Source organism: Cnephaeus nilssonii (assembly GCF_951640355.1).
Source record: "Cnephaeus nilssonii genome assembly, chromosome: 13".
Classification (NCBI taxonomy): domain Eukaryota; kingdom Metazoa; phylum Chordata; class Mammalia; order Chiroptera; family Vespertilionidae; genus Cnephaeus; species Cnephaeus nilssonii.
In genome coordinates, this window is record NC_137084.1 from 28498514 (window position 1) to 28524620 (window position 26107).

The following is a 26107-nucleotide window of genomic DNA, read 5'->3' on the forward strand; positions in this document are numbered from 1 at the left end:
AGAGCATTACAAATCAGGAAACAGGTCACAGACTTTTCCAAGTATAGGGCAGTTGATATTAGAACTTAGTTTCTACATCCCCAGTTTTTACAGTGCCTACCAAATTATAATTTAGCCAGAATATGGAGTATACAAAGTGTATTAGCTTTAACATTAAGTTAAATGATGCATATTGGAAAACAATGAGGCTTGTTATCTGGTTCCCATATCTTTCCAGAAATGAAAGAGCATTTAAAACAGGGGAAAACAGCCTTGGCCAGTGGTTAAGTGGTTAGAGCATCGACCTGAGCACTGAAGCGTCTCAGGTTTGAGTTCCAGTCACTAGCAATCCAACAGATCTCTCCTGAGAAATGTTGTATGAGGAACATAATAGCATACAAAAATTTTTTATGTTCATAATAGCATAGAAAAATCCCTATGTGGTGAGAAAAAAATCCTATGTAATAAAACCCTAATATGCAAATTGTCCGACCAGGAGTTCGACCGCTCGCTATGACAGGCGCTGACCACCAGGGGGTGGCGCAGAACATGGCAGGTGTCGGCCATGCAGCGTTGGCAGTGGGCAGCAGTGGAGGCGCTGCTGGCCCCGATGGGCCCCAATGAGAGCAGGACCGCGGTGGGATGGTGGAGCAAGTGAGTGGGCGGTGCCAGGCCAAGGCGGGTTCGAGCAGGGGCCCAATTACCCCACTGATCACCCCGCAGATGGCGACCAGCAGCGGTGGTGGGGGATGGGGCCGCCGCCTGGCTCCCAGGTGCTGAGGGAGCCAGGTGGGGGGCCCAGCCCCAATAGATGGCCCCACAGGTGGGACAGTGGAGCAGGTGAGGGGGTGGTGCCAGGCTAAGGCAGGGTGCCAGGCGGGGCTGTGAGGCTGGGGGCGCAAGCTGGGGTTGTGAGCTTGGGGGCGTGAGCTGGGGCCCTATTCCTGCAGGCCACCTGAGGGAACCCACCAGTGCATGAATTTGAGCACTGGGCCTCTAGTACGAAGTTATATTTACAGTATGATTCCAAGTCATACTTTAAAAATGCTTGTTAAAAACATGAAAAAAAAAATCCAAGAGACTAAGTTATCCATGCCTTTCAAAAGTAGCTGCACTTAAATTTACAATTTATAAACATATTATATCACGTTTATCTAATGTCCTTTGCAGTTGTTAGTAAATACAGGGGCCAAAAAAACAATTCTGTACTTAATTTTAGTGGAAGAGTGCAGGTCTTCTACATCCATTTAAAGAAGTGGAAGGCTTTATTAGTAAAATAGGTATGGTTAAATGCAAGTCTCAAAAGGATCATCATCTAAATATTTTACTTACCACCTTAATTTCATCAATCCTTTTTCTATAATCTTTTACCAAACTCCTTATAAAACTCGACCTTGTATGCCTTGAATTTCACGTTATGCTTTGACTTGGTAAGTTGTCTTTTTTCATAATGTTCCACCTCCTTTCCCAAGTCCAACTTTATGCTTGCTCTCCTTAATTCTAATATTTATATGATAAAAATGCAATCATTATATTGACTTCCTTTTGAGTTGTTAAGTCAATATAAGCTTACAGTGAAATCCTATCTAGAAGAATGACTTATATTTAATCTTTCCTCAAAGGCCACTATCACAAAAAGATAGGTTGTTGCTATATATTTCACTATTGTTTAGAAAAGGAAAGGTCTGGAAAAATATAGTTTGAACTTAAATTTCACAACTAAAATGTTCTTTATTCTAAAAAATACTCACCATGTTTATGGACCATGGTATCAATATTAAATTGATGCTCAGACTTACAGTGCGAAAATGTTTCTTCAGCAGATGTAAATAACCTGAAAAATCAAGCAATAAATAGCTTCATGAAAAAGTCCCCAAAAAGTCTAAATATTGATTTTATGTTAAACATACAATCCCTTTACCTCCCAACCTGCTGGTTTCTAGTTTTACTCCCAATTAAGAGAAAACAAACATTCTCTGTAGAGTCAGGAACCAGAGGGAATCAGTGCTTCTCAGTTCCATTTTACACCTAAAACAAACCAACTACCCATTAAATGTCAAAGGTAATTTATTTGCCGATTAAAAGCACTGAATTTACCAAAAGTCTTTTAAGAAAGAGAACTCCCTTTGATAGATTCTGTTTCTTTCAAGATATGAAAATTCCCTACGTAAGACTCTTTTTCCTCTTAAGTGTCAATTTTGTTTTTGGAGGCTTTGAACTGGCAAAGCTCAAAGTACTTTCAGAAATAACGCATAAAATGTAATTTTACAGCTGGCATATTCCCTAAGTGCTGTACTTCAAAGGTGATCTTGTAGTGTTCCCAAAGTACTTGCATTACAGACACTGTGAGGACCAAGTCTCGATTATGTGACCTGCAAAACTGAAGGACGCAAAGTAGGCATACGCAGCACAGAAGCTGCGTATCTCTTTTCTATGCCTCGCACAGTGCCATGCAGCAGTTAGCTTTCAACAAATGTTTACCAAGACCGGTCATTTTTGCAGCATTTATGCAGCCTGTCACAAAGAAGTCCATCCTGCTGCTCCACAAATTTCACGCATCTATAGCTACCCATATGAGGCAACAGGTGCAAACAATGATGAATCCATAGGGGCTAACATACCACCAACCAGCACCATGCCCAGATTTAAGGAAAACTGAAAAATGTTTATCAAGTGACCCTGGCCGATGCCACACAGGCCTCTTTCATGCCCACGTGCCAGGACAGCAGCCAAAGTCAATGCTTGTGGAGATGAAGAGGCAGAATTGTACGTGGAAAGAACATGGGTTTGGATATGACACACCACAGCTGTGTGACCTTGAGCACGTGACTGATATCCGAGTCTTTTTTTTAACCTAAGTGAAAAGGCATCAATTCCTTCCCCTTCAATAGGGGAGGAGCCCAACCTAAGAAGGGTTGTTCTTTAAATGGTTCAAATCAAGCATTGCACCTGTGAAGCTCTCTGCTTGTCTGAGAATTACAGAATTGGTAAAGCTGGAAGGGTCCTCCTGAGAGATTAGTTTAGTGACTCTGAGATTGGGACCTTTATAAAAATAAGAGAAGATTCCTGGATCGCCATCCTTAGAAGGACTGTGGTGCGGAGTTCAGCATCTGTGTGTTTTTCTAAGTGTTTGAGGTGACACAAAGGTACACAACCAGAATTGGGAGCCACAGATCCAGTTCAAAACCCTATCCTGTTACACACGGGGAAACTGAGGCCCGCCGAAGACAACCTGGCTTCCAGTTCATGGCTCCCCCCTCTAATACCACTTGGGGGTCTTCCTTCTCCACAAGCCCTCACTCCAAACCACAGGCTGGAGAATTGGAGCGCAGGGCACCCCCGGGAGGGCAGGAGCCCCGGCGCCGAGGAGGACGAACCTGTCACAGAACAGGCAGGGGGTCTGCTGCTTGTCGTGGGGGAGCTCAGCATCGTCCTCGTCCTCCCAGGCGGCCTCGTCCCCGCTGTCGGACAGGTCTGGCAGGTCCTCCTCATCCTCCACAGCGCCCCGGCCTCCTAGCACACGCAAAAAGTCAGGTCCGCTTCGGACGCCAGGGCCGGCCCGGCGCACGAGAAGGAGGGTGGGGAGAGGGCTCCACTGCAGGGGAGCGCCGCCCGCGCCCCGCTCCCCGGCACCTCCCCCATCCCCCCTCAACCCCCCCAGCAAGGCCCCACCGCCCGGGCTCCGCGCCCCGGAGGCTGCAGTGGGAGGAAAGGGTCTTTCACCAGCCCCTCGGCGGCGCGGGTGCTGAGGGGCCGGGAGTTACCCACCAGTAGCGCCCGACGCTAACGAGCACATGGCTGAGGTGCCCGGGGAGCCCGGCGTGCTGGGGGCGGGGACCTGGCTGAGCGGCGCGCGCGGCCGTCGCGGGACTCTCGGACCGGGGCCCGGGAACGAGCGCGCGCACGCGCGCGGCAGGGAAGGAGTTGGGGGCACTTCGCGGGCGTCTAGACACGCGAGAGCGCGCGCGCGGGGGGGGCTCGGGAGCGCTTCCGGCCCCGAGATGGCGGCGCTGGTCACGTGGACAGGAGGGCGTGGCGAAAGCCCGGGGTGGGCGGGGCTGAGGCCCGAGATCCGCCTCTCCCGCCGCAGTGTTGACGCAGTGCGCCCGGAGTCAGCGCGTTGGAAAGAGGTCTGAGCGTCTCAGCCTTGGACACGACTTTCGTTTCTTCCTCCCGCTGCCACAGGCTTTAGCGGGAGGTGCTCGCCCGCAGCCCTGTGCCCAGGTGGGGAGACGCCGCTGTGGTTTTGCAGTCGGCACCCCGCCCTCCGAGCTTCCCCCGTTCTGGGTTCATGGAGGGGAGAGCGGCCCGCGGCGCCCTCTGGTGGCGGAGGAGGCAGAACGCAGGCAGGAGCCGGACTCCTCTGGTTCCTGGGCTTCCCTCCCCCCGCCCCTACCCCCCTGCGGTAAAGCAGGGGGAGAGGGAACTGCGGGAGCCAGCCTGGGGGTACTACAGACCAAAGCCTTGCAGGCTGCTTTAAGGATCTCAGTCTTTAATGTTCAGTGGTAAAGTGAGAACATGGACTCCGTAGCCAACCTACTAGTACTTGGTTTGATTCCTTCTTCTATCCCTTTTCCATGGAAAATAACTTCACGGAGTGATCTGACCATAAATCCCTAACTGGGCAAGTCAGGTTGGGTAATCAACCCCAGGCATATAACTTTTGATAAAAGGTTCATCTTGACCTTAAGCAAGCCCTGTCCATTGTTTCTGTGCATCTGGGTTAATACACGTTTGAAATGAACCATAACCGCCCTCAAGAAAGCACAGAACCTCGTTAACTAACCCAATCCTGGCCTTGCTTTTTCCCACCTTTATGTAATCTTCCTTACATTCCCTCCTTAATGTTAAATGCATAAGAGAAACTGCAAGACTTATTCTCCGGAGCACTTGAGATCTTGCTTCCCAGCGTATGTCATCAGTTTGGCTCAAATAAACTTATTAAAATTCTCTACAGGTTTGGATATTTCTTTTGTAGACACTGCCTAACTCTATGATTTTCAGCAAGTTACTTGACATCTCCCTACCTCCATTTCCTCAACTACAAAACGGAGATAATGCACTAACCACAGGGTTATTGTAAGGATAAAAACGAGTTAATACATGTAAAGTGTTTAGACATAATTGTTAACTTTATCCTCAATAACGGTAAGCAGTTGACGTGTTTGGTTAAGCAAAGGAGTAATACTGTCAGATGTATTTACTTATTTATTGATTGATTTTAGAGGGAGAAACATCAACTTTTTCCACTTATTTATGCACTCATTGTTTGATTATTGTATGTGCCCCGACCAGAGATCGAACCTGCAACCCTGGTTGTATCAGACAACACTCTAATCACTTGAGCTACCTGTGCCAGGGCGGTCAGATGTGTTTAGTACAGGGATTTTCAACCTTTTTCATCTCCTGGCACATAAACTAATCACTAAAATTCTGCAGCCCACCAAAAATAATATTTTTTTTTTGCCTATCTGACAAAAAATAGGTATGATTTTTTTTCTTTCTTTAATCCTCACCCAAAGATATATTTTCATTGATTTTTTTTTTAGAGAAACATTGATGTGAAACAAACATCAATGGGTTGCCTCCTGTACACACCCCGACTGGAAATTGAACCTGAAATCTTGGTATGTGTCCTGACTGGAAATCAAACCCACAACCTTTTGGTGTATGAGACAATAGTCCACCAACGGAGCCACCCGACCAGAACAAAATAGGTATAATTTTTATTCATTCACACCAGATGGCTATTGTGTTGGTAGTTGTCATTTTTTATGTGACAGTCTGAGGGAAAAGAGGTCAGTGCCCCTGACTAGTCAGGTATTGCATGTTTTTAAAAATCTTGTGGCACACCAGTTGAAAATCGCTGGTTTAGAAAGTATCATTCTGGCTGCCGTGTGGGAGGAACACAAACCTTTCCATGCCTCATGTCTTTCTTCCCTTCCCCATATCTATTCAAACCATAGACTGCTTTATTAGGTGGGAGTGGGCAACAGTAATTTCGGAAGGTAATGTCCCAAACTCTTAATCCCAGAGGCTAGCATGCTTACGGCACATGTTTCTAAAATGAAATTGACTACCATGGCCTACCAGGCTCTACATAATCCTGCCTAATGTTCCATCACAACTCAACCATTCATCTTGGGCCCCATCCTCCAGCCTTTCCTTTGGACTCATCCTTTTCCCACCTCAAGGCCTCTGCTAAGAATACTCTACAAATAGGTAGGTACTTTTTGTCTCAGCAGAAAGTTCCTCACGTCACTATTTCTAAAGTAAGATCCACTGTCATCCCAGCAGCCTCCTGTTAAGTTTCTTAGCACCTACCATTTGCTTGTTTTTCTCTCTTTTTTTCTTCTTTGTTACCGACAACACTGTTTGCCCCATGAGGGTAAGGCCATGTCTCTATTTCATTTCTCTGACACATAGTACATGGCCTAATTCATAATAGGTAATCAATAACTATGTTGAATGAAACAGATGCCTTGTATTATGATGAAACCCTTCTGCATATACTTCTGTCCCTTCACTGTAAACTCCAAGAGGACAGAATTCATCAACTATTAAGTCTGAAGCCCCTTACATCGTAGGGCATTGTCAGAATAGTTGCTGGCTCCGTTGGGATAGACTTTACTGTTCACTGATATATCCGAACGGCCTATGTGCCCCATGGCACGTCGGAGGTATTTAATAAACTGAATGAATGCATGAATTCAAGGCCTTTCATTACCAAGGCCCACCCAACTTTTTCCTTCATCTTTCTGATGTAAGCTCTCCAGCAAGGCCCATCTTCTCCAAGCCTGCTAAACCCCTTAGTGACACCCGATCATTCAATGTTAACAGTGAAAACAAAAAAGGAACAACGAGTTTGGAGGGGTGATTGGGCCAGAATCTTGTCCCTTAAAGTTTATGCCTCACCATAAAGCTGGGCTTGGGAGGGAGTAGCTCTTTTCTCTGCTCAAAAGATGAGCCCAGATTCTCCCCTATCATCCCACTCACTATTAAGACCAGAATAGAGTGTTGAACAAGGCCCAACAGAAGGTTTGTGGGCAAGGAAATAACATACAGAGAATAACTTAAAACTGGTCACCGGATTTAACTGCCATTACTTTCGGCCTTGCTTCTTGGAGTCCATGCTTGTTATCACCCGAAGACACAGGCTCTTCAGAGTCTGGCCCCAGAGGAACCCCACCTGGCAGGAGGAAGATGGCCCATCTCCTTCCTAAAGCCCACTGGCCCCAAGCAGGGGTGGGGGAGGGGGTGGAGGAGGGAAGAGGGGGGGAGGGGGGGACCCACTGGCCTTTATCCTCCAGTGCCCACAGAAACTTGAAATGTACTTGGCATACTGTAGACCCTGTAAAAATTGACTGAACCACTCAAATCACTTTGCTTCCCCTGGCACAAACGTTAAGCCAAGTTTCACCACCATCCTTTGTTCCATGATGGAAATTATCACTGTGTGCTCCTCTTCACTTTGACCCTTCTGCCTTTTCCCTTCCTTTTCCGTAGTTTTTAAGTTGCAGCACTTTGAGAAGTACTTTCACTGCTATGTGAACATTTTGTGGTTAATCGTTATAGGGAGAAACCCAAATGTTTTTATTTAATTCACACACAGCACGTACTGATCCAGCAAAAATTCACTGCAGCTTTCTGGAATTATACAAATAGTGGATGCTCTTGCAGAGTGGTTAAAAATACACGTCATGGGATCAGGCTGACTTGGGTTAGAATGCTGGCTCTGCCATTTCCTAGCTTCAGGTCTTTAGCTTTGGCCCCTTGGGCAAGGCACTTAATGACAGTGAGTTTCAGTTTCCTCCATCTAGGATATGAGGATGACAGTGTAACCACAGAGCCTGGTCCTATCCTGTTTCTAACAAGGCCTGGAACCAACGTTTAGACCTTGAATACACCACTTACGTGTAATACTGGTGAAACACCACTCACCAGCAACACTTGTGAACTCTTAACTGCTACTTCTTAAAACCCCACCCAGAGCCCTAACCAGTTTGGCTCAGTGGATAGAGCATCGGCCTTCGGACTGAAGGGTCCCAGGTTCGATTCTGGTCAAGGGGGCATGTACCTTGGTTGCGGGCACATCCCCAGTGGGGGGCGTGCAGGAGGCAGCTGATCGATGTTTCTGGCTCTCTCTCCCTCTCCCTTCCTCTCTGTAAAAAATTAATAAAATATATTTTTAAGAAAAAAAAAAAACCTACCCAGAGCCCGGGATGAGACAGATTTGAGCCTTGCCTCCTGTCTTCTTGCCACTGACTTGCAAATAAAGCTCCTTCCTTTTCTCAAAGAAAAGCCTGTGCCATAGTTTGGCTCCGTGTGCTGTGGGCAGTGAACCTGTGTTCACTAACAGCAAGCACCACCTATAACCATTACAAGGATTGTTTGGAGGGTTCAAGGACAGATAGCATGTGTAAAGGCTGACACTTAGCAAGCACTTGATAAATATTAGCTGCTATTATATCATCCCATTGGCCAAAATACTGCATATTACCACTGCTACTAGGGCATTTCCTAACAATCTAAGAGGCACCCAGGACTTGTCCATTTATTTTTATTCCTCTATTTAATTAGGAATTATAAAAGCTCAGTTGTATAATACATTTTATTATATATTCTAAAGAAGTAGTAAGGCACAATGTTCACTTGCACAATTATATGCAGTCAGCACTGAGTATCTTGAAGACCCGAATGTCAACAATTTTAGAACAGAACTCATCTGTATGCCACGTAAGGTCTGCACTGCTGCCATCACTCTGCAGACAAGCACTTCAGAGCTGGCCTCCGCACCAGTGGCATCAGATTCACCAGGGGAAACTTACACAAAACCACAGATTCCTGTGCCCATACCCCCACAATATTGGCTTCAGAAGGTCTGAGGCAGAGACAGGGCCTATGAAGCTCCATGTTTGAAAAGCTCCCTGGGTGCTGTACAGTTGACCTTTGAACCACATGTGGGTGAGGGATGCTACCCCGGTGCAGTTGAAAATCCACATATAACTTTTGACCCCCCCCCCCCAAACCTAACTACACTCTGCCCTTCATAGCCACAGGTTTGATACCCACAGATTCAAGCAACTGTGGATTGAAAACAATATTTTCGATCTGAGGTTGGGAATCTGCAGATGTAAAGGGCCAACTGTACTAATAGCGTACTGTTGACCAGAAGTCTCCCCAACAACATAAATAGTAAAATAACACATATTTTGTATGTTGTATGTATTATATACTGTATTCTTACAATAAAATGAGCTAGAACTTGATTTCCCCACCAAAAAAAAAAAAAAAGCTAGAGAAAAGCAAATGTTAATTAAACATAAGGAATAGAAAATACATTTATAGTATTTATTGAAAAAAATTAGAACTGCTCAGTTCAAATTCATGTTGTTCAAGGGTCAAGGTCAACAACCAGGCTCCAAACTGCTGTGGCAGAGCACAGTTATTTTTTAATTGGACCCGGATGGCTGAAAATAGTGAAACCCCAGTTAAAGCATGCTTTTTTTTAGACCTTTAAATTAGCGATTAGGTGATGGGTGCTGAGTTTGACCAAAAAAGCACTTCTCAGGTGTGATCATGGCTTCAGAGAGCCATCGGCTTTCCCCAGGTCGTGGATGGCCTTGTTGTCCAGCAGTTCCTTCTTCTTGTCACTTGGTCTCACTGCGTTGTTCAGCATCGCTCTAACCACAGTCACCACTGGTACAGAATGCCCACTGGCCCAAGATTCTGGTAAGGAGCCAAAGAATTTCCTAACCAACCACTCACTTGGGCGAGATTCTTGCCTATCACATAACAGAACTCTAAAGAGAAAACAAAAAAAAGCAGAGGAAAAGATGGTAAACTGCATTCAGACCAGAGAGTGTGATGGACTAAGCTGTGTCTCCCCTAAATTCATGTTGAAGCCCCAACCCCCAGTGTGACTGCATATGAAGACAGGGCCTTTAGGAAGGTAATTAAGGTTACTTTAGGTCATAAAGGTGGGACCCTAATCTGATAGGACTGGTGTCCTTACAGAAGGGGAAGAAATATCAAAGATATCTCTCTCTCTCTCTCTCTCTCTCTCTCTCTCTCTCTCTCTCTCTCTCTCTCTCCCCATGCCCACATAGAGGAAAGATCATGTGAGGACACACAGGAGGCTATCTACAAGCCAGGAAGAGAGGCCTCACCAGACACTAACCCTGATGGCTACTCAATCTTGGATTTCTAGTCTTTGGAATTGCAAGAAAATGAATTCTATTGTTTAAGCCACCCAGTCTATGGAGTTACTCTGTTATGGCAGCCTAAACAGACTAACACAGTGGGTAAAAGGTCTAATTTGGTGCATGGAAAGGATTTTAAAAAAGAAGGCAGCAAAAGCCACCCAGGAAATTCACTATTCTGAACCTGGCACCACCATCTGTCCCCCCCGCTCTTCTTTCAAAGCCAAAAGGTGGGCTTTTCAGAGAATAATCCACCTCCAGACAACTTCATGTCCTAGATAACTTAGTTGTCAGCCTCTTCAAATGAAAACTCCCTTCTAGGGAATAACCAACAGTGGTGTGTTCTTAGGTAGCGTGAATACTCACCCAGGCCTAAATATGGAGTAACGATCAAATTTTAATTCTTCCACCCTATCTTCCACTTCTCCCTGTTTAAAAACAAAAACAAACAAACAAACAAAAAAAACGCACCACACACAAAAAACACACACCACATTTTTAGTATTTAATCAAAACCAACTTACTATAATGCTTAAAAGAGAATAACTGGGTTTTTAAGATAATCTGCTTCTGTGGGTCTCAGTAGAAATGACCCTTAAACAACATGGGTTTAAACTGCGTGTGTGGTTTTTCTCAATAGACTCACACAGTTCAAACTCACATTTTTTCAAGGGTCACTCCAAGGCTTCAAGGAAATCCACATATGTGAGGGGCCAACTGTAGTTATACGTGGATTTTTTGCTGCATGTGAGGTCAGCACCCCTAAGCCCCACCTTGTTCAAGGGTCCACTATACTTGTAAATACCCTTATCCAGATCTATCCTTAACTTTCCAGAGAGTCTGGGAAGTTAAGGAAGAGATCATTTAATCTTGACACACAGTAGAGTTAAAAAAGAAAATACACTGAATGAGTGAACGTCTGCATAGTCACCTAGCTTCTCATTTGACTGATGCTAACAGATCCAGAGAGAATACTGACATGTTAGGAGTTCAACCATAAAGAATAACCTCCAATTAGTCCAGAATTAATGGTATAGGCTTGCAGACATTAACCTTTTTCGGTTTCCAGGTAATTCCAGTGGGTCAGCAGTTCCACAGACCCTCTATATTATTCATTTTCTAACAAACCCCACCAAGAAAGGTGGGGTTAGAAATAGATTACATCTAGATAATGCTTTAAATAAAATTTGTTAAACAATCCATGAATTTTCATGCCAGGCATCTCCATGAATAAAAATGCCAGAGGAGCTCAGTAACAGGTACTTGTAAAGGACTGATGAATTAAGCAGCATGCTCTCCTCCCCTTCTTGGCCTGTTCATACCATTCATTTGGCACTTAGCCTGTCACATCCTATAATCTTAGGTAGCCTTTTTTAAAAATGTTTCATCTTTGGTGGTCTTATGCGTAAATATTTTCTAATAAAAAAAATATGGTTTTATTTATTTTAGAGAGAGAGGAAGGGAGAGCGAGAGAAACATTGATGTGAGAAACACCAATTGGTTGCCTCCCACATGCACCCTGACCAGGGATTGACCCAAAACCTACGCATGTGCCCTGACTGGGAATCGAACTGGCAACCTTTCAGTGCGTAGGATGATGCTCAACTACCTGAGCCACACCAACCAGGGCAATCTTAGGTAGCTTTTAAAATATATATATATGATTTCTATTCCATAGATGGTTTGGCTAGGTCCATATAGAGTCGGCCTGTGGACTGAAGGGTCCTGGGTTCAATTCTGGACAAGGGCATGTACTTTGGTTGCAGGCTTGATCCCCAGCCCTGGTCGGGGTGCATGCTGGGGGCAACCAATCAATGGGTCTCTCTCACATCAATGCTCACTCTCTGTCTCTCCCCCTCCCTTCCACTCTCTCTAAAAATCAATGGAAAAAATATCCTCAGATGAGGACTAACTAACTAACTAATGTTTTCTAGTATAATCAGAGAGTTTTGCCCCCTTCACCTGCAATCGTAGAATATTTTATTACCCCAAAAAGAAACCCAGTACCAAATAGCACTCAGTCTCACCCTTCCCTCTGAGCTTAGCCAACCACTAATCCTCCTGTCTCTATAGATTTGCCTATTCTGGACAATTCATATAAATGAAATCATACATGTTGTGCCCTTTTGTGACTGCCCTCCCTCATTTAGCATAATGTTTTCAGGTTTCACCCATGTTGTAGCATGTATCATTCCCATGTAATATATTTTGTATGTATATACCACATTTTATCCAGCCAGTCATCAGATGATGGGTATTTGGGTTGCTTCCACTCTGGCTCTTAGGAATAACGCTTCTATGGACATTCAGATAGAAGTTTTTATGTGGACACGTTTCTCAGTTAGCTTTTTACAAAGATGTGCTTTGTCTCTGTTGGCAGGGTGCTCAGAAAAGCTTGCTTGCAAGGTTGGCCTTTGGCTTGAGAACTTGGATTTCAGGAATGTTCCCATCATTACCTAATTGATATGGGTAGTTTACTGTGCCTGCACTACTTGAACAAACAATGTGTTTTGTGAAGAACACTTGCTTTCCTTTTGGAAGTCTGTAATTGTTTCTACGCTGAGGGTGCCTACCGGTCTGACCCCCATGAAAACCCTGGACTCCTGAGCTCAGGTGAATCTTTCTGGTAGACAATACTCACTGCTGGAGAAATTAAGCACATGCAACTCCACTGGGAGAGAACTCTTGGAAGCTTGTACCTAATTTCCTCCAGACTTCACTCCATGCATTCCTTCCCTTTACTGACTTTGCTTTATAGCCTTTCATTGTAATAAGTCATAGCCGAGAGTATGACTATATTCTGAGCCCTGTGAGACCTTCTAGCAAATTACCAAACTTAAGGATCCTCCAAAACAAGCATATTATAAATTCCTTGAGGACAAAAACCATATACAATAAAATATCATCTACTTTGGAAAAGTTTAAGAATCACTACCTCAAAGTCTCTTCTAATGTTAAGATTCCATGCTGATAATTCAAGATCAGAGCTGCCCTATCTCATTTCATGATTACTGGGTCCTCATCAGGGGGTAATTACCTTTCCAATCACTTTGTTTACTAAATATATCCCTGCAAACAACAGTCCCTGTAGCTATAAAAATGTGTAATCTAATGCAATTAGGGCATTTTTGTAATATTTAGCATTCTATATTATTTAGTACTGCCAATTATCCAGGGTTCTCCAAAGTATATATGAGAGAAACATGCACAAACCTTAACTTGCAGATATAAAAAATTGCTCGACTTGTCAGCTCCTTTAGAGGACAGCAGGTTGAAATGTTTGCACCCTCCAGCTTTTGCCAGCTCTGCAGATTTCAGGACATAATCTCGATCAACACGAACAAATCCCTCCTGAGAAGGAACAGAAGTAAGTTATTTCCAAAAAGCTTTGAGTTCATCTTAAAAGATTACTACTCAGCCTGGGTGGCAGGCGAGGCGGTCTGATGGGGGGAGAGGGGTGATAGGATCGAAATAAAATGCATCCAAGCAATGCACGAATGTTGGTCTTAGGCCTTGGGGAAGGCTCCCAGTGTGATCCTCAGGATAGACTACCAGCTTTAGCAGCAAGGCCAGATCACAATGAAAAACCAAAGCCCGTGGGTGAACTGTCGTTGTTTTTCTCGTTTCCAAAAATTAAATAAAAATTAAAAAACAAACAAAATGGTATCGAAACACAGACACCAAACAAATCAGCAAGGAGCAAAAGTAACAATAATATCAAGTTGCAAGACTGCTTTTAGTCACACAGTTCTTTGTCTTTTAATAATTTTACACCTTTACAGTCCTATCTGTTTTCTCTATTCTGTGTCAACTCTAACATGGTAGGGTCTCAAAGCAGGGCTGAGAACACTGCCCAGGCACTATGAGAACAGTCTATTTAGTTTCCAACTTTGTGTATGTTTTACATATTAGTAAACAGTGCATCTTCCAATTTTTTTTCTTTCTTTTTTTTTTTACTAACATGTGCATAATCAAGAATGTTTGGAAATCCCAGTCTAGACTCCGTCCAATGAGGGTAATGGTTGAGTCTTTCTTCTTAATTCACATCTCAGCATCAGTACATGCCTAGCACATGGTAGGTTCTCCGGAAATACTTGAGAGTGAAGAAAAGGCAAACCCAATTAGATAAGGAAAGAACTAAGAGGCAATAAAAGGAGGAGGGGAGAGAATGGTGCAAACAATAGAACATAAGACTCATTTCCAGGGCCTCACAAGGACACATGCCTGTCCCCAGACAAGGAAATTCCATGTAGTAACCCAAATCTGGCATCCTCAAACTCAGACAGCTGATGAGAAGTCTAAAGTCTCCTGACGCAGAACTCAGTTGGTACCCACAATGATGTAAATGAGGTGTTGTGTCATAAGGATTGTAAACCTGAAGGTTGACTGCTGCCCCAGCGATTTTTTAAAATATATTTTTATTGATTTTGGAGAGGAAGGGAAAGGGAGAGAGAGATAGAAACATCAATGATGAGAGGGAATCATTGATTGGCTGCCTTCTGCACGCCCCCTACTGGGGATCGAGCTCACAACCTGGGCATGTGCCCTTGACCGGAATCAAACCCCGGACCCTTCAGTTCGCAGTCTGATGCTCTATCCACTGAGCCAAACCAGCTAGGGCTAACCCTTAATGTTTTATTTCATATGGAGATGTTAGAAACACCACCTGAAGAAACATCACATCTGCGCCCCCACACACACCCTTATAGAGCTGTGAAAACAAGGCCCAGCGGTCTGGTGAACAGCAGGCTAATAAGTGAGACAGCTGAGAGCGGAGTGCACACTGTGGACTCCCTGAGCAGTGCTCTCTACTATACCCATGTGCCTTCTTATCCCATACTATCTCTAGCTAACAAAAATGACTAATTCATGCTTTCAGTATGAAAGCCTAAGTGCCCATCAGCAGATGAGTGGATTAGAAAATTGTGGTACATCAACACCAGGGGTCCTCAAACTTTTTAAACAGGGGGCCAGTTCATTGTCCCTCAGACTGTTGGAGGGCCAGACTATAGTTTAAAAAAAACTATGAACAAATTCCTATGCACACTGCACATATCTTATTTTGAAGTAAAAAAACAAAACGGCAAAAACACCCGCATGTGGCCCGCGGGCCGTAGTTTGAGGACGCTTGATCTACACAATGGAATACTACACTGCTGTAAAAAAAGAAAGAACTCACCATTTGCAACAGCATGGATGGACCTGGAGAGCATCATGCTAAGCGAAATAAGCCAGTTGGAGAAAGATAATTATCATATGATCTCACTCATTTGTGGAATATAATGAACAACATAAACTGATGAACAAAAAATAGAGCCAGAGGGAGAAAAAAAAGTATTCTAGAATATAATAGAAGCAATCCTGTTATTTGCAGTTTTTTAATATTTCCTACAACTTTTGTGGATATCATACTACGTTAGTACAGTTTTGGTGATATTATACTTAAAATCCTTTTATTCTTGAAATAGTAATGTTTATTGCATGTAATATTATTATCTGTAAGATCATTTTCCTTGAATAATTGGTGTTTATTGCATGTAACATTATCATATTTAAAATCATTTTTCTTGAAATATTAAGGTTTACTGCATGTAACATTATTATATTTAAAATCGTTTTTCTTGAAATAAAAAAAAAAAACTGAAAAAAAGGGGAAGGAAACTAATACAGAATTCAATTTGAAAACAATAGCCCCAAGCATACATTTTTAACTTTGTACTGAAGTAAACCATAAAAGAAAAGTAAACATATTGTAAGTATAGAGCTTGATGAATTTTCATAAACTGAACATTACTCTGCAACCAGCTCCTAAAATCAAGAAATAGAGCCTGGCTGGTGTGGCTCAGCAGTTGAGCATATGCCATGCACCAAGAGGTCTCTCTCTACTTCGATTCCTAGTCAGGGCACATTCTTGGGTTGTGGGCTCGATCCCCAGCAAGGGGCGTGCAGAAGGCAGCCAATTAATGTTGATGGGATATTTCTCTCTCATCAATGTTTCTATCTCTCTCTCCCTCTTCTTTCCTCTCTCTAAAAATCAATAATATATATATATATTAAAAAAAAAAAAAGAAATAGAGCATTACTATTACCCCAAAAGCCTCTCTTATCCTACTATCTCATTGTTCGCAGCATAACAGCCTCATTTTTCTGCCTTACTTTAGGGAATATAAACTTAAGTCTTAACTAATGAATCTCTTTTTGTATCTATACTTGGACATTCTACCCTGACTTGACGACCTGTCCTACATACTGATTTGAACTTAGGTTATTGCTTTCTTAAATCAGTGTGAAGCAAACCAATTTTAATTCTCATCACATCCTGAGAGAGGGATGTGATTCTCCTCCGAAATTAGATTTTACATGTGCTGATAGCGTGCCAAGAAAAACAATCCAAAACTACATAGAAAAATTCTAAAACACTCACTTTCTCTTCCAGGTCTATTTCTTCCCCTCACTGTAATTCACCAGAACTCTGATTTTAATAACAGGTTCGTTATTCATAGTAAAATGACATAGTTGACTAGTGAAATAAATTTCTTTTTGTGGTGGCTGTGGTTTTAGCACTATTTCTTGGAAGGTGCATTATAGTTGTCTCTGTTAAAATGCTTTTCTTTCATCAGCTTCTTTAAAAAGAAGAGAAAGATTCAGCCAATCACCAGTCTCTACACCGACGCTGTCTCTCTCACTTAATCCACAGCCAGTAAAGGGATAATTTGATTAAATTGAGACCCTAATTTATTTGGCTTTAGTTCTGGATCAACCTCTCCTTAATAGAGTGCTGTCGGCTCCAATTGTTTGATGAAAATTAAAGTGACATAAATACCATGGGACTTTTGCAATCTGATTAGTCAGCGAAGGCACATCAATACCACCCCAGCCATCAGACGCTGGCGTCCTTCCTTTCACCCGCCTCGCTAACAACTGACAACCGCTCCTTGAAGGAGGAGCACCCACGCTGCTTCGGAGACCCCCACGCTTAACCCATCAGCCCTGCTCAATGGGCCCGCTTGACAAGGTGCCCATACCTTTCTCCATCGCTGTTCTCCGGACAAAGCTAAATATTGTTTTATTAGCAATCAATGGCTGTTAATCCAAACCGATTTCACAAATCCCCTGAGCCCTCAAGCTGATTATAAATACGCATTTTTCCAGGCCCACAAATTTTGAATTTCACTTCCCCCACCCTGATGCGTGCCTTTTTAGCTGGTGAATGAAATTCAAAAGCCATGGGGTCAATGGCTTTCAAGGACTTAGAAACCAAACGTAAACGTGGATCCTGCCGACTGACTCAGAGACATCGACACACATCAATTTCTTTGGAATGAGGAAGATTCCATTGATAGATAGAAAGCAGCCATCTTTAAAATCTTATTAGCACCTTTTCTTTTTTCTTTTTTTTTTAAAAAAAATATTTTATTGATTTTTATACAGAGAGGAAGGGAGAAGGATAGAGAGTTAGAAACATTGATGAGAGAGAAACATCCATCAGCTGCCTCCTGCACACTCCCTACTGGGGATGTGCCTGCAACCAAGGTACATCCCCTTGACCAGAATCGAACCTGGGACCTTTCAGTCCGCAGGCCGACGCTCTATCCACTGAGCCAAACCGGTTAGGGATTAACACCTTTTCTTATTCTCTAATGGTGCTAAAAAAAAAAAAAAGAAGAAGAAGAAGAAGAAGAAAAAAAAAGGAAAGAAAAACAAACTAAAACAAGCTACTCCATATCTCAGAAACACAATTTCCAGAAAAACTGTATTTAGTTTCCCTAACTATAGGGCAGGAGAAAAGACGTCTCTTCTGAGAGCATGAAGTCCATTATGCTAATGTGTCTTTATGATTCCAAAGTCGGTGTAGGCCACTCTAAACTAGAAATCAGAGTTCCTTCTAGAAAAAGGAATTGATTAAATACGTTCCCACTATACATTTTCTCTCCGAGTACCTACTTGAAAGAATAAACACAATGTAAAATGACTCGGCAGAGGTATCTTCATAGGTTCCACAAACATCTAGGGAGACAAACTCTCCAATTATTCTTTATTCAAATCTTATTAAAATCCAAAGCTACTACGTATTTTTTCTAATCTTCTTTACCAACGGCTGAAAACTGGGAACACTGGCTTAAGAACAACTCACCCTAACAGAGTATTTCAGCAGTGACCAGCTGAAACCAGCAAGTATGCCAAAATGACTCAAGGTCAGGGGGATCCTTTTCCAAGAAGGGCAGATCTATCATTCTGTAAAGGGTCCCACTTTGCCATATTTTTGCTTCGGATTCTTTCCCCTTTACTCCAACCCTATAAATCAGACTACGATACAGAGATGCTAATGAACAACAAATGCTATCATCTGACACCCCAGTTGTTTGTATCCTGGAGGGCACCTCTGTATTTGATGTGCAGTGGTGGAATCAAGATCTTGGTTAGAAGAAGAGCTCTGGGTAGAAAAAGAAAGTCAAACAGGTACTGAGGATTCATGAGTAAATCTCTATACTCTCACAGAATTTTCCCAGTTGGGAATTTCTTTTCTCTGTGTTATAAAAGTCAAAGAATTCTGCAGGCCAAACGGGCTTTAGTGGTAGCCTGCCTCTCAAGTACAGACAAGGAGGCAGTGGTCCATAGGAGCTAAGAACACACCTGAGGTCCCACAGCTACCTAGTATCCAGAGCCTATGATCTGGGTCCCTCAAACCACCTAGGACCTTGTCACTTCACATATCCCCTCCCTAGACATCAAATAAAACAGTAGAAATTACAATAGGGGTGGGCAACCTTTTCCTGTAAAGGATGGGATGGTAAATATTTTGAGATGTGCAGGCTTCTGTTGCAATTACATGGCTCTGACGTCATGGTGCAAAATCAGCCATAGATAATAAAGTAAAGAGAATAGCTATGTTCCAATAAAACTTTATGGATACTGAAATTTGAATTTCTTATATTTTCAAGTGTCAGGACATATTATTCCTCTTTTGATTTTTTAAATCATTTAAAAGTATAAAAACATTCTCAGATCAGGGGCTGTACAAAAACAAGGGCTGTATTTGGCGCATAGTGTGTAGTTTACAAGCCCTTGGATTAGAAATTGTCAGCTTACTTTTGGTCACCATCGCCTTAAACCATTTAGCCCTAACTCATTTCTGAGACTATCTTTGCCTTACTAGTCTTTCTCCTGCTTACTTATTCATTATGTTTGTCTTTTCTTTTCAAACTGATTTTGGAAAAGAAAAGATATTGAGCACCCTGAGAAGTGGGGAACCAAATCCATCTAAAAAACGTTCTAAATAGGAAAGACACCCAATGCCTCTGATTAAAATTGCATTACACAATTTGGATGCAATAAAGCAATTTCTTCTTTCCCTATGAGATTTGCCTTATGTCATGAAAATCAACTGCTCTATGCCTAATGCAGTGTTGTTGTTTTTTGTTATTTTTGCTGAGTCACCACCAAAATCAGGTTGGCACTTCAGACAGAACAAAACTTTTTGAATGCTTTTAGAGGACACACCGCTTGTGACTGTCCCTGGGACAATGAAGACTGCACTAGCCACCGAGCAGGAACATGACCCTTTCTAGGAGAGAGAATGTGCCAAATCCTGGGACACTTCTCAGCACAGAGCTCAGAACCCAGCTGTCTTCCAAAGTGGACATGGTAGAACTGCAGAAGATTTGGAAACAGATCCCTACTGCATACATGGAATTATTCTTTAGATCACCAGGAGGCCCAGAGAAATACAACTGCGCCTAACTCCTTGGTTGATATACACCAATAGTTCTTTTTTATATTTTTATTTTTTCTTTATTGATTAAGACATTACATATGTGTCCTTATCCCCTCACTGTTCCCCCCAACCCCCAACCCATGCCCTCGCCCCCTGGTGTCTGTGTCCATTGGTTAGGCTTATATGCATTTATATAAGTCCTTTGGTTGATCTCTCCCTCTAACCCCCACTCACCGCTACCTTCCCTCTGCCGTTTGACGGTCTGATCGATGCTTCTCTGTCTCTGGATCTGTTTTTGCTCATCAGTTTATGTTGTTCATTATATTCCACAAATGAGTGAGATCATGTGATATTTATCTTTCTCTCACTGGCTTATTTCGCTTAGCATAATGCTCTCTAGGTCCATCCACGCTGTTGCAAATGGTAAGAATTCCTTCTTTTTTACCACAGCATAGTATTCCATTGTGTAGATGTACCAGTTTTTTTAATCCACTCATCTGCTGATGGGCACTTAAGCTGTTTCCAAATCTTAGCTGTGATAAATTATGCTGCTACCAATAGTTCTTAAACGTGTGTTCTAATGATTCTGATGCATGGACCTGTTTATAAACCCACAATAAGCCCCCATGGCGGCACTGTGGTCATGCATACTTAATGGACATGTTTAGCTCCAGCAAGTAAATTCTGCTAGAGGGACAAAGTATAAGTTAAGTAAGATGTACTAACACTTGCCCAAGATCTACGCAGTAAGCTATGACTTCTAACTATGTAGTAAACTATGACTTCTAGATAAGGGCAATGCAATTTAGAGCACCATTAAAAATAAAATAAAATGTGCTGGAACAGTTCTGCGTCAGTTAAGGCTGAATCACCACTGGGGTTGAATCATTGCTGGCGGCTGAGTCATCACTGGAGGCTAGCTGAATCGTGCCTCTGTTCTGATGTTCTATCCCAGAAGTTTAAAGCTTGGCACAAAAATAGGTTGAAGAAAATCACTCAAGTGAGAGAGAATGCTTTAAGTTTAAAATATTTATAAAGAAAATTTTTTAAAAAGCTTACTGCTAATAGCATGAGCTAGTTACTTTATTCTGATATAGCTGGTTTAGCCAGGGGATGTAGTGACAGCAATATTTGCCAGACGATATAAATATGCACACAGGCCTGAACTCAAGGATTACTCTGAAGGAAAGATGAACTTATCACTGCTATTCAAAGTACAGCAAAGGCTAGGGCAGCATGTGAATTTTTCAATGATAAGAGCTTATTTACAATTAAGGACTGCAAATGTAAAGAAAAAGAGTAAGTAAGAAAGGAATCTTTGACAGTACTGGCCAATGAAAAGGGATAAGGATATATTTCTTCCTTACCGCCCCGGCTTTTTTTCTGGTGGTACCCAGGCAACAGAATCCAACATCATGACCTTGGAAGGCAGAAGCATAGTCGTCCAGCTTTTCAAAGTCCACCACTTTTTGATTCTAGATAACAAAGACACAGCTGAATAGAACTTGATGTTATTCTTTAAAATAGCCCTCTACATTTAAAGAATAAATTACAGAGCATTAGTGAAGAGTCTGACCACTTAACATCAAATTTTGCAAGCTCATTTTCTCTCACCAAAACCCAATTAATCTGAATTTCAAATCAACAATGCATTAATACAGCCCTGGTACACATAATTGGACTAGGGGTGATCCAGATCTCTAAAGTCAGGTTCAATTATAATTTTCTCTCTGGAAAAATAAAGCACCTGTCTGCATATTACCAGGAGGGATACCAATGCAATGAGGTATAATGTGGGTTAAGGATGGTGTTTGGAACCTCAAATACCTACATTGGAGTCTTGGGCCTGCTACTTCCTAAACATGTAATTTTGGCCAATTTATTTTTATCATATGCCTGTTTTTCAGGAATAAAATGTAAATTACAATCTTTCCTTCAGCCCAATCCATGAACCACCCGCACTAAAACCAGCCAGTGGGTGCTGGATAAAAGGGCATATTCTTAGGTCTCACACCAATACTTCTGAGACAGAAACTGCACTTTTTAAACTAGCACCCTTAGAAATTCTCATGTTCACTAAAACTTAAGTACCACCATCTTACCTAAGTTTGTTGTGAAACTTAAAAAAGAAAGTTTGAGAAGGTCCCATCCATCATCTTGGGACTCAAATACAATGCTACTTTCCTTCCCTACCATCACCTCTTTCAAAAGACCTTTCCTGGCACTGTACACAATGCTAAAGGAAAATGTTTGCATTAAGTTCCTGACCAAAAGATGTGCCACCAAAACTAGACTATCAAAGCACAGAACTCGATTTCAGTTTCTAATTACCAGAAGTATCGGACACACCCCATGAAGCCAGACTAGGAAGGCTACATGTTACTGCCTGCAAAGATGTCCATTTTAAACAGGAAAGTCCTGATGGACCAAAGGCATATGCAACATGACCTGAACTTGGACTTGCAGGAGTCAAGAACGTTTATTTGTGAGACCATTTGTTATCTGGAATGTTCCACCTGTGAAACCTGTGGGACCAAGTTCTATAATTAGGGGGTCTCAGGATTATATTATAGTTTACTGAGCTTCACAAATAACTCAGAACTCTCCACGAAGCTCAGACTTCAAATATTTAGGGTGTTTGCACCACACTGAAGTCTGGTGTATTGTTTGGTTAGCCATGAAAGTGTAAGTGATAGTCAGGGGAAGGAATATTTCACTTACAGACAACACTGCAGCCCTGGGAAGTCAGGCTGGGCAAATTCTTATATGTGAACCCTACTTTCAATGCCAGAGACGGTTTCTGCTGTGCAAAGCATTTCCTGATTCATGGACAAGGTTAGTGTGGAGTGAACAGGGAGACAAAACAAGCAAAGTGGACTGTCTCTAGAACTCAGATTGAATGATGCTGAAAGCAATGCTGTTCTGTTTCCCCAGCTCCCATTGCAATCGAGGCCCTGCCTCGACTGAGAGGACTTTGCCCAAGGCCACACAATGAGGGAAGGCCCGCCTGAACCTACAATCCAGGCCTCCAGCTTCCAGCAACTGGGCTCTCACAGACCGACCTTGGACACATTTTGATCACCTCTTGCAGCGCCCACCCCTGGCAGGCAATGTTCAACCATTTAAACACGAAATTCTGTCCGCCCAGCTGAATCACTGCGGGCGCATTTTGAGTCTCAAATACCCACCACATTTGTATAAGCTTCCTCATCAAAGCTCAGCTCCCTCCGGCCAATGAGTGTGACTCTGGAAAACAGGCGCTGCTCCAGCAATTCCTTTAAGAGCACTTTGCCTGTTTCCCCGCTGGCGCCCAAAATAAAGACGGATTTATTCTGCATCCGGAAGTCTTCCCGAAGCTTGGGCAGCGCCTCTGTCCCAGCCATGCTACAGAAATAACATCAACAGGTGCGGATCTTAGGGTGTTTTAAGAGATGGTCTGGCCTACCCTGGGGAACAAGGAATGTGTGTTCGTTCTGGAGGAAGATATTATTATTCTCCGCAGTCGGGGCTCCAGGGAAAGTGCTGAGTCACCTGCAGGGCCGGGTGCCCAACCCACACCTCGGAAGGGCCCACCAACTGCTGGCACCATGAGGCCTCTCTCCCCCTCTTGTTACCCCAGGTTCAGATCTCTCCTTCCTCCGCAAAAGGGTTGCGGGCCCAGCTCTGTCCCCATAGCAGAGGGGTTACCTGGAGCCGGCCCCTGGCCCCGCGTCCTGGCATCGTAGCAGGAGCAGAGCGGCCACCAGCGCCGCAACCGCAGCCACTGCCCCCGCGCTCAGCGCTGCTGGCAGTTGCATCCGGGCATCCCTCCTTCCCAGGGGTTCCGTGTCCCCTCGCCCAGACTGTGGGCGCCCCTCCCAGATCCGCCTTGTGGGGGTCGGCGGCGGCCACGCCCACGCCTACCCGGCTGCTTCTTCCTGGTGACTCCGCTGCGTGGCTCCCTCGCCCCGCCTCCAAGGGCGGGACTTGGGGGAAAATGCAAAGTTCTCACTGCGGCCTGGATGCTGGTCAAGTGGGCGGGAGAGCATGTGCGCTGCACGGGGGGGGGGGGGGGGGGGGGGGGGGGGGGGGGGCGCAAGGGACGAGGCCCTGACACCTCCAGGACCCTCTCCCCTGCGTTCTTCTTCACTCCCTGGGCTGACCTTACCTATATCCAAGGTCTCAGCCAATAGACTTGACTTTCTCTGGTCCCTTTCTAAAACCTGTAATTTCAGTTGGGCATTGGGCATTTTCATCTCAAATTCACCATGTTAAAATATAAACCTTCCCACCCAACCACTCCAAAGAGGAATAAAACAAAGCTATTCCTTGCCTTTCTCAGGTGTCACTATTCCTATGCATTCAAACACTCCTCACCCCTCCCCTTTGGGCCTCATGGTGATCCAGAGCACAGTAATCATCAACCTGGAAAAGCCCTGCCCTGGGAGGTAAGACACCACATCTATCTCATTGCTGTAACCCCAGCTCATGGGACAGTGTTTAGCACTTAATAGGTGCTCAAAAAAATTCCTTTGCATGAAAGAATTTCTCTATAGTCTGTACCTTATATATGAGACCTAGAAGGAGAGTAAGGGGTCACCTTGTTAAACATCCTTACTTTACAAATGATGCTCAAGGATGAGGCATGACTTGTTAAGTCTCAGCCATGTTTTGTTGGTTTTTTTTGCAAAAAGGCCAGGAACCAATCTTTTTTTTTGCAAAATCAGCCATGTTCTTTAATGGAGACAACATGGCAAAGGGTGTTTAAAAAAAAAAAAAAAAAGGAAGGAAGGAAGGAGAAAACATGGCAAGTAACTTGTGGGCAAAGTGCCCTGCCCACAGCACCCCCTTGTCCTTCAGAGCTCATCTTTCCCATATCATGCCACCTCAAAAGACAGTTCCCTGCTGAGGGGAAGTCTGCTAAGGTACCATGTCTCCTTTCCAACGTGAGGGAAGGCACATAAAGGACCCGAGGGTCCCATACAGAAGACAGTGAAGGAGCACCAGGTAGGGCAGAGGGTTTATTCAAGACAGAGGGCCGGGTGAGCAGGGAAGCCACACATGGCATGAGCCCTGAAAGTCGAGAAGAGGTGTGGAAATGGTGTATTAGTGTCCTAGGGCTGCCATATCAAATTACCACAAACTGGGCAGCTTACAACAACGGAAACTCCTCTCACAGGTCTGGAGGCCAGACGTCTGAAATCAAGGTGTCGGAAGGGTCATGCTCCCTCTGGAGGCTTAGGAGAGAATTATTTCTCGCTCCTTCCAGCTTCTGGAGGCTCCAGGCGTTCCCTTGTGGCTGCAAGACTCCAATCTCTGCCTCTGTCTTCAAATGGTCTTCTCTTCTGTGTGTCTGTGTCTTTTCTCCTTTCTCTTATAAGGATACTTGTCATTGGATTTAGGGTCTGCCCATATAATTCAGCATGTTCTAATCTGAAGATCCTTAGCTTAATTACATCTATAAAAATCCTTTTCCCACACAAGGTTACATTCACAAGTTCTTGGGGTTGAATTTGGGGGGACACCATTCAACCTACTAGAGAGGAAAAATAGTACAAATGTTAACCAAATTCTAAACAAAAGGGTTGCTTGATGAGCTACATTTAGTGGGTGGAGCTGGAGCTAGAAGTAGTATGCAGAGAGCAGGTAAAAATAGAAGAAGGCTTTTGGTTGAAGCTCTTGTCAGAGTAACCTATAGGATGAAGGCATGGGGCAAAGCAGGAGAGAGGAAGAGGTAATGCATATGAAAGACGGTATAAAATAACTATCATACTTGGTTAGTTGAAGTTCTCTGCAACAATATGGGAAGAGCATAGAACTTCAAATGATAAGCCCCAGCTGCTACATTGACTACTATACACTTGGTCAAGTTTTTAATTTTAGTCTCCTCATCTGTACATTGGGGATAATGGCAACACCAGCATACTGCACAGATTTATGGCACAGTTCAAATTAAATGCCACATGTGAAGGCAGTTTAGGTTGGTAGTTAAGTATACAGGCCATAGCACCAGTCCACCTGGTTTAAAATCCTCTCTCCTTTACCAGCTAGCTAAGTAAGTGACTTTGGGCAAGTTCCTTAGACTTTCTGTTCCTTGGTTTTCCCGTCTGTAAAGTATGACTGATAATTATTACCTAAATCATGGAGTTTTTGTTGGAGGGTTAAATGAGATGATCCAAATGAAAGCACTTAGATCTAGTATGTAGTAAGCATGAAATAAATATTATCTTGT

General features: G+C 43.5%; 2 protein-coding genes across 4 annotated transcripts in view; both read right to left on the bottom strand.

Annotated features, from left to right (window-relative positions):
* Positions 1-3968, bottom strand: part of PRMT3 (protein arginine methyltransferase 3) — a 96278-nt gene extending 92310 nt beyond the window's left edge. The window contains exons 1-3 of one of the 2 annotated variants that reach the window (XM_079788612.1): positions 3748-3968; positions 3357-3489; positions 1731-1813 (exon numbers count right to left, since the gene is read on the bottom strand). In XM_079788612.1, coding sequence (XP_079644738.1) covers positions 1731-1813; positions 3357-3489; positions 3748-3775 — 244 coding nt within the window. In that variant the 5' untranslated portion in view covers positions 3776-3968. Of the gene's footprint in view, positions 1-1730; positions 1814-3356; positions 3493-3747 lie in introns of both variants that reach the window. The other variant, XM_079788611.1, reaches the window with a different exon arrangement.
* A 4430-nt stretch (positions 3969-8398) lies between these two features.
* HTATIP2 (HIV-1 Tat interactive protein 2) lies at positions 8399-23835 on the bottom strand. 2 transcript variants are annotated; one of them, XM_079787931.1, is made up of 6 exons: positions 23800-23835; positions 23085-23280; positions 21264-21371; positions 13395-13532; positions 10548-10609; positions 8399-9782 (listed from the first exon to the last, which is right to left on the bottom strand). In XM_079787931.1, exons 2-6 carry the CDS (start codon positions 23277-23279, stop codon positions 9557-9559), a joined length of 729 nt encoding a protein of 242 aa, XP_079644057.1. In that variant the 5' UTR covers position 23280; positions 23800-23835; the 3' UTR covers positions 8399-9556. The 2 variants fall into 2 exon arrangements, with proteins under 2 accessions (XP_079644057.1, XP_079644056.1); XM_079787930.1 differs by lacking the exon at positions 23800-23835 and adding an exon at positions 23584-23790 and having other exon boundaries at positions 8400-9782.
* Between the last annotated feature and the right edge of the window lie 2272 nt (positions 23836-26107).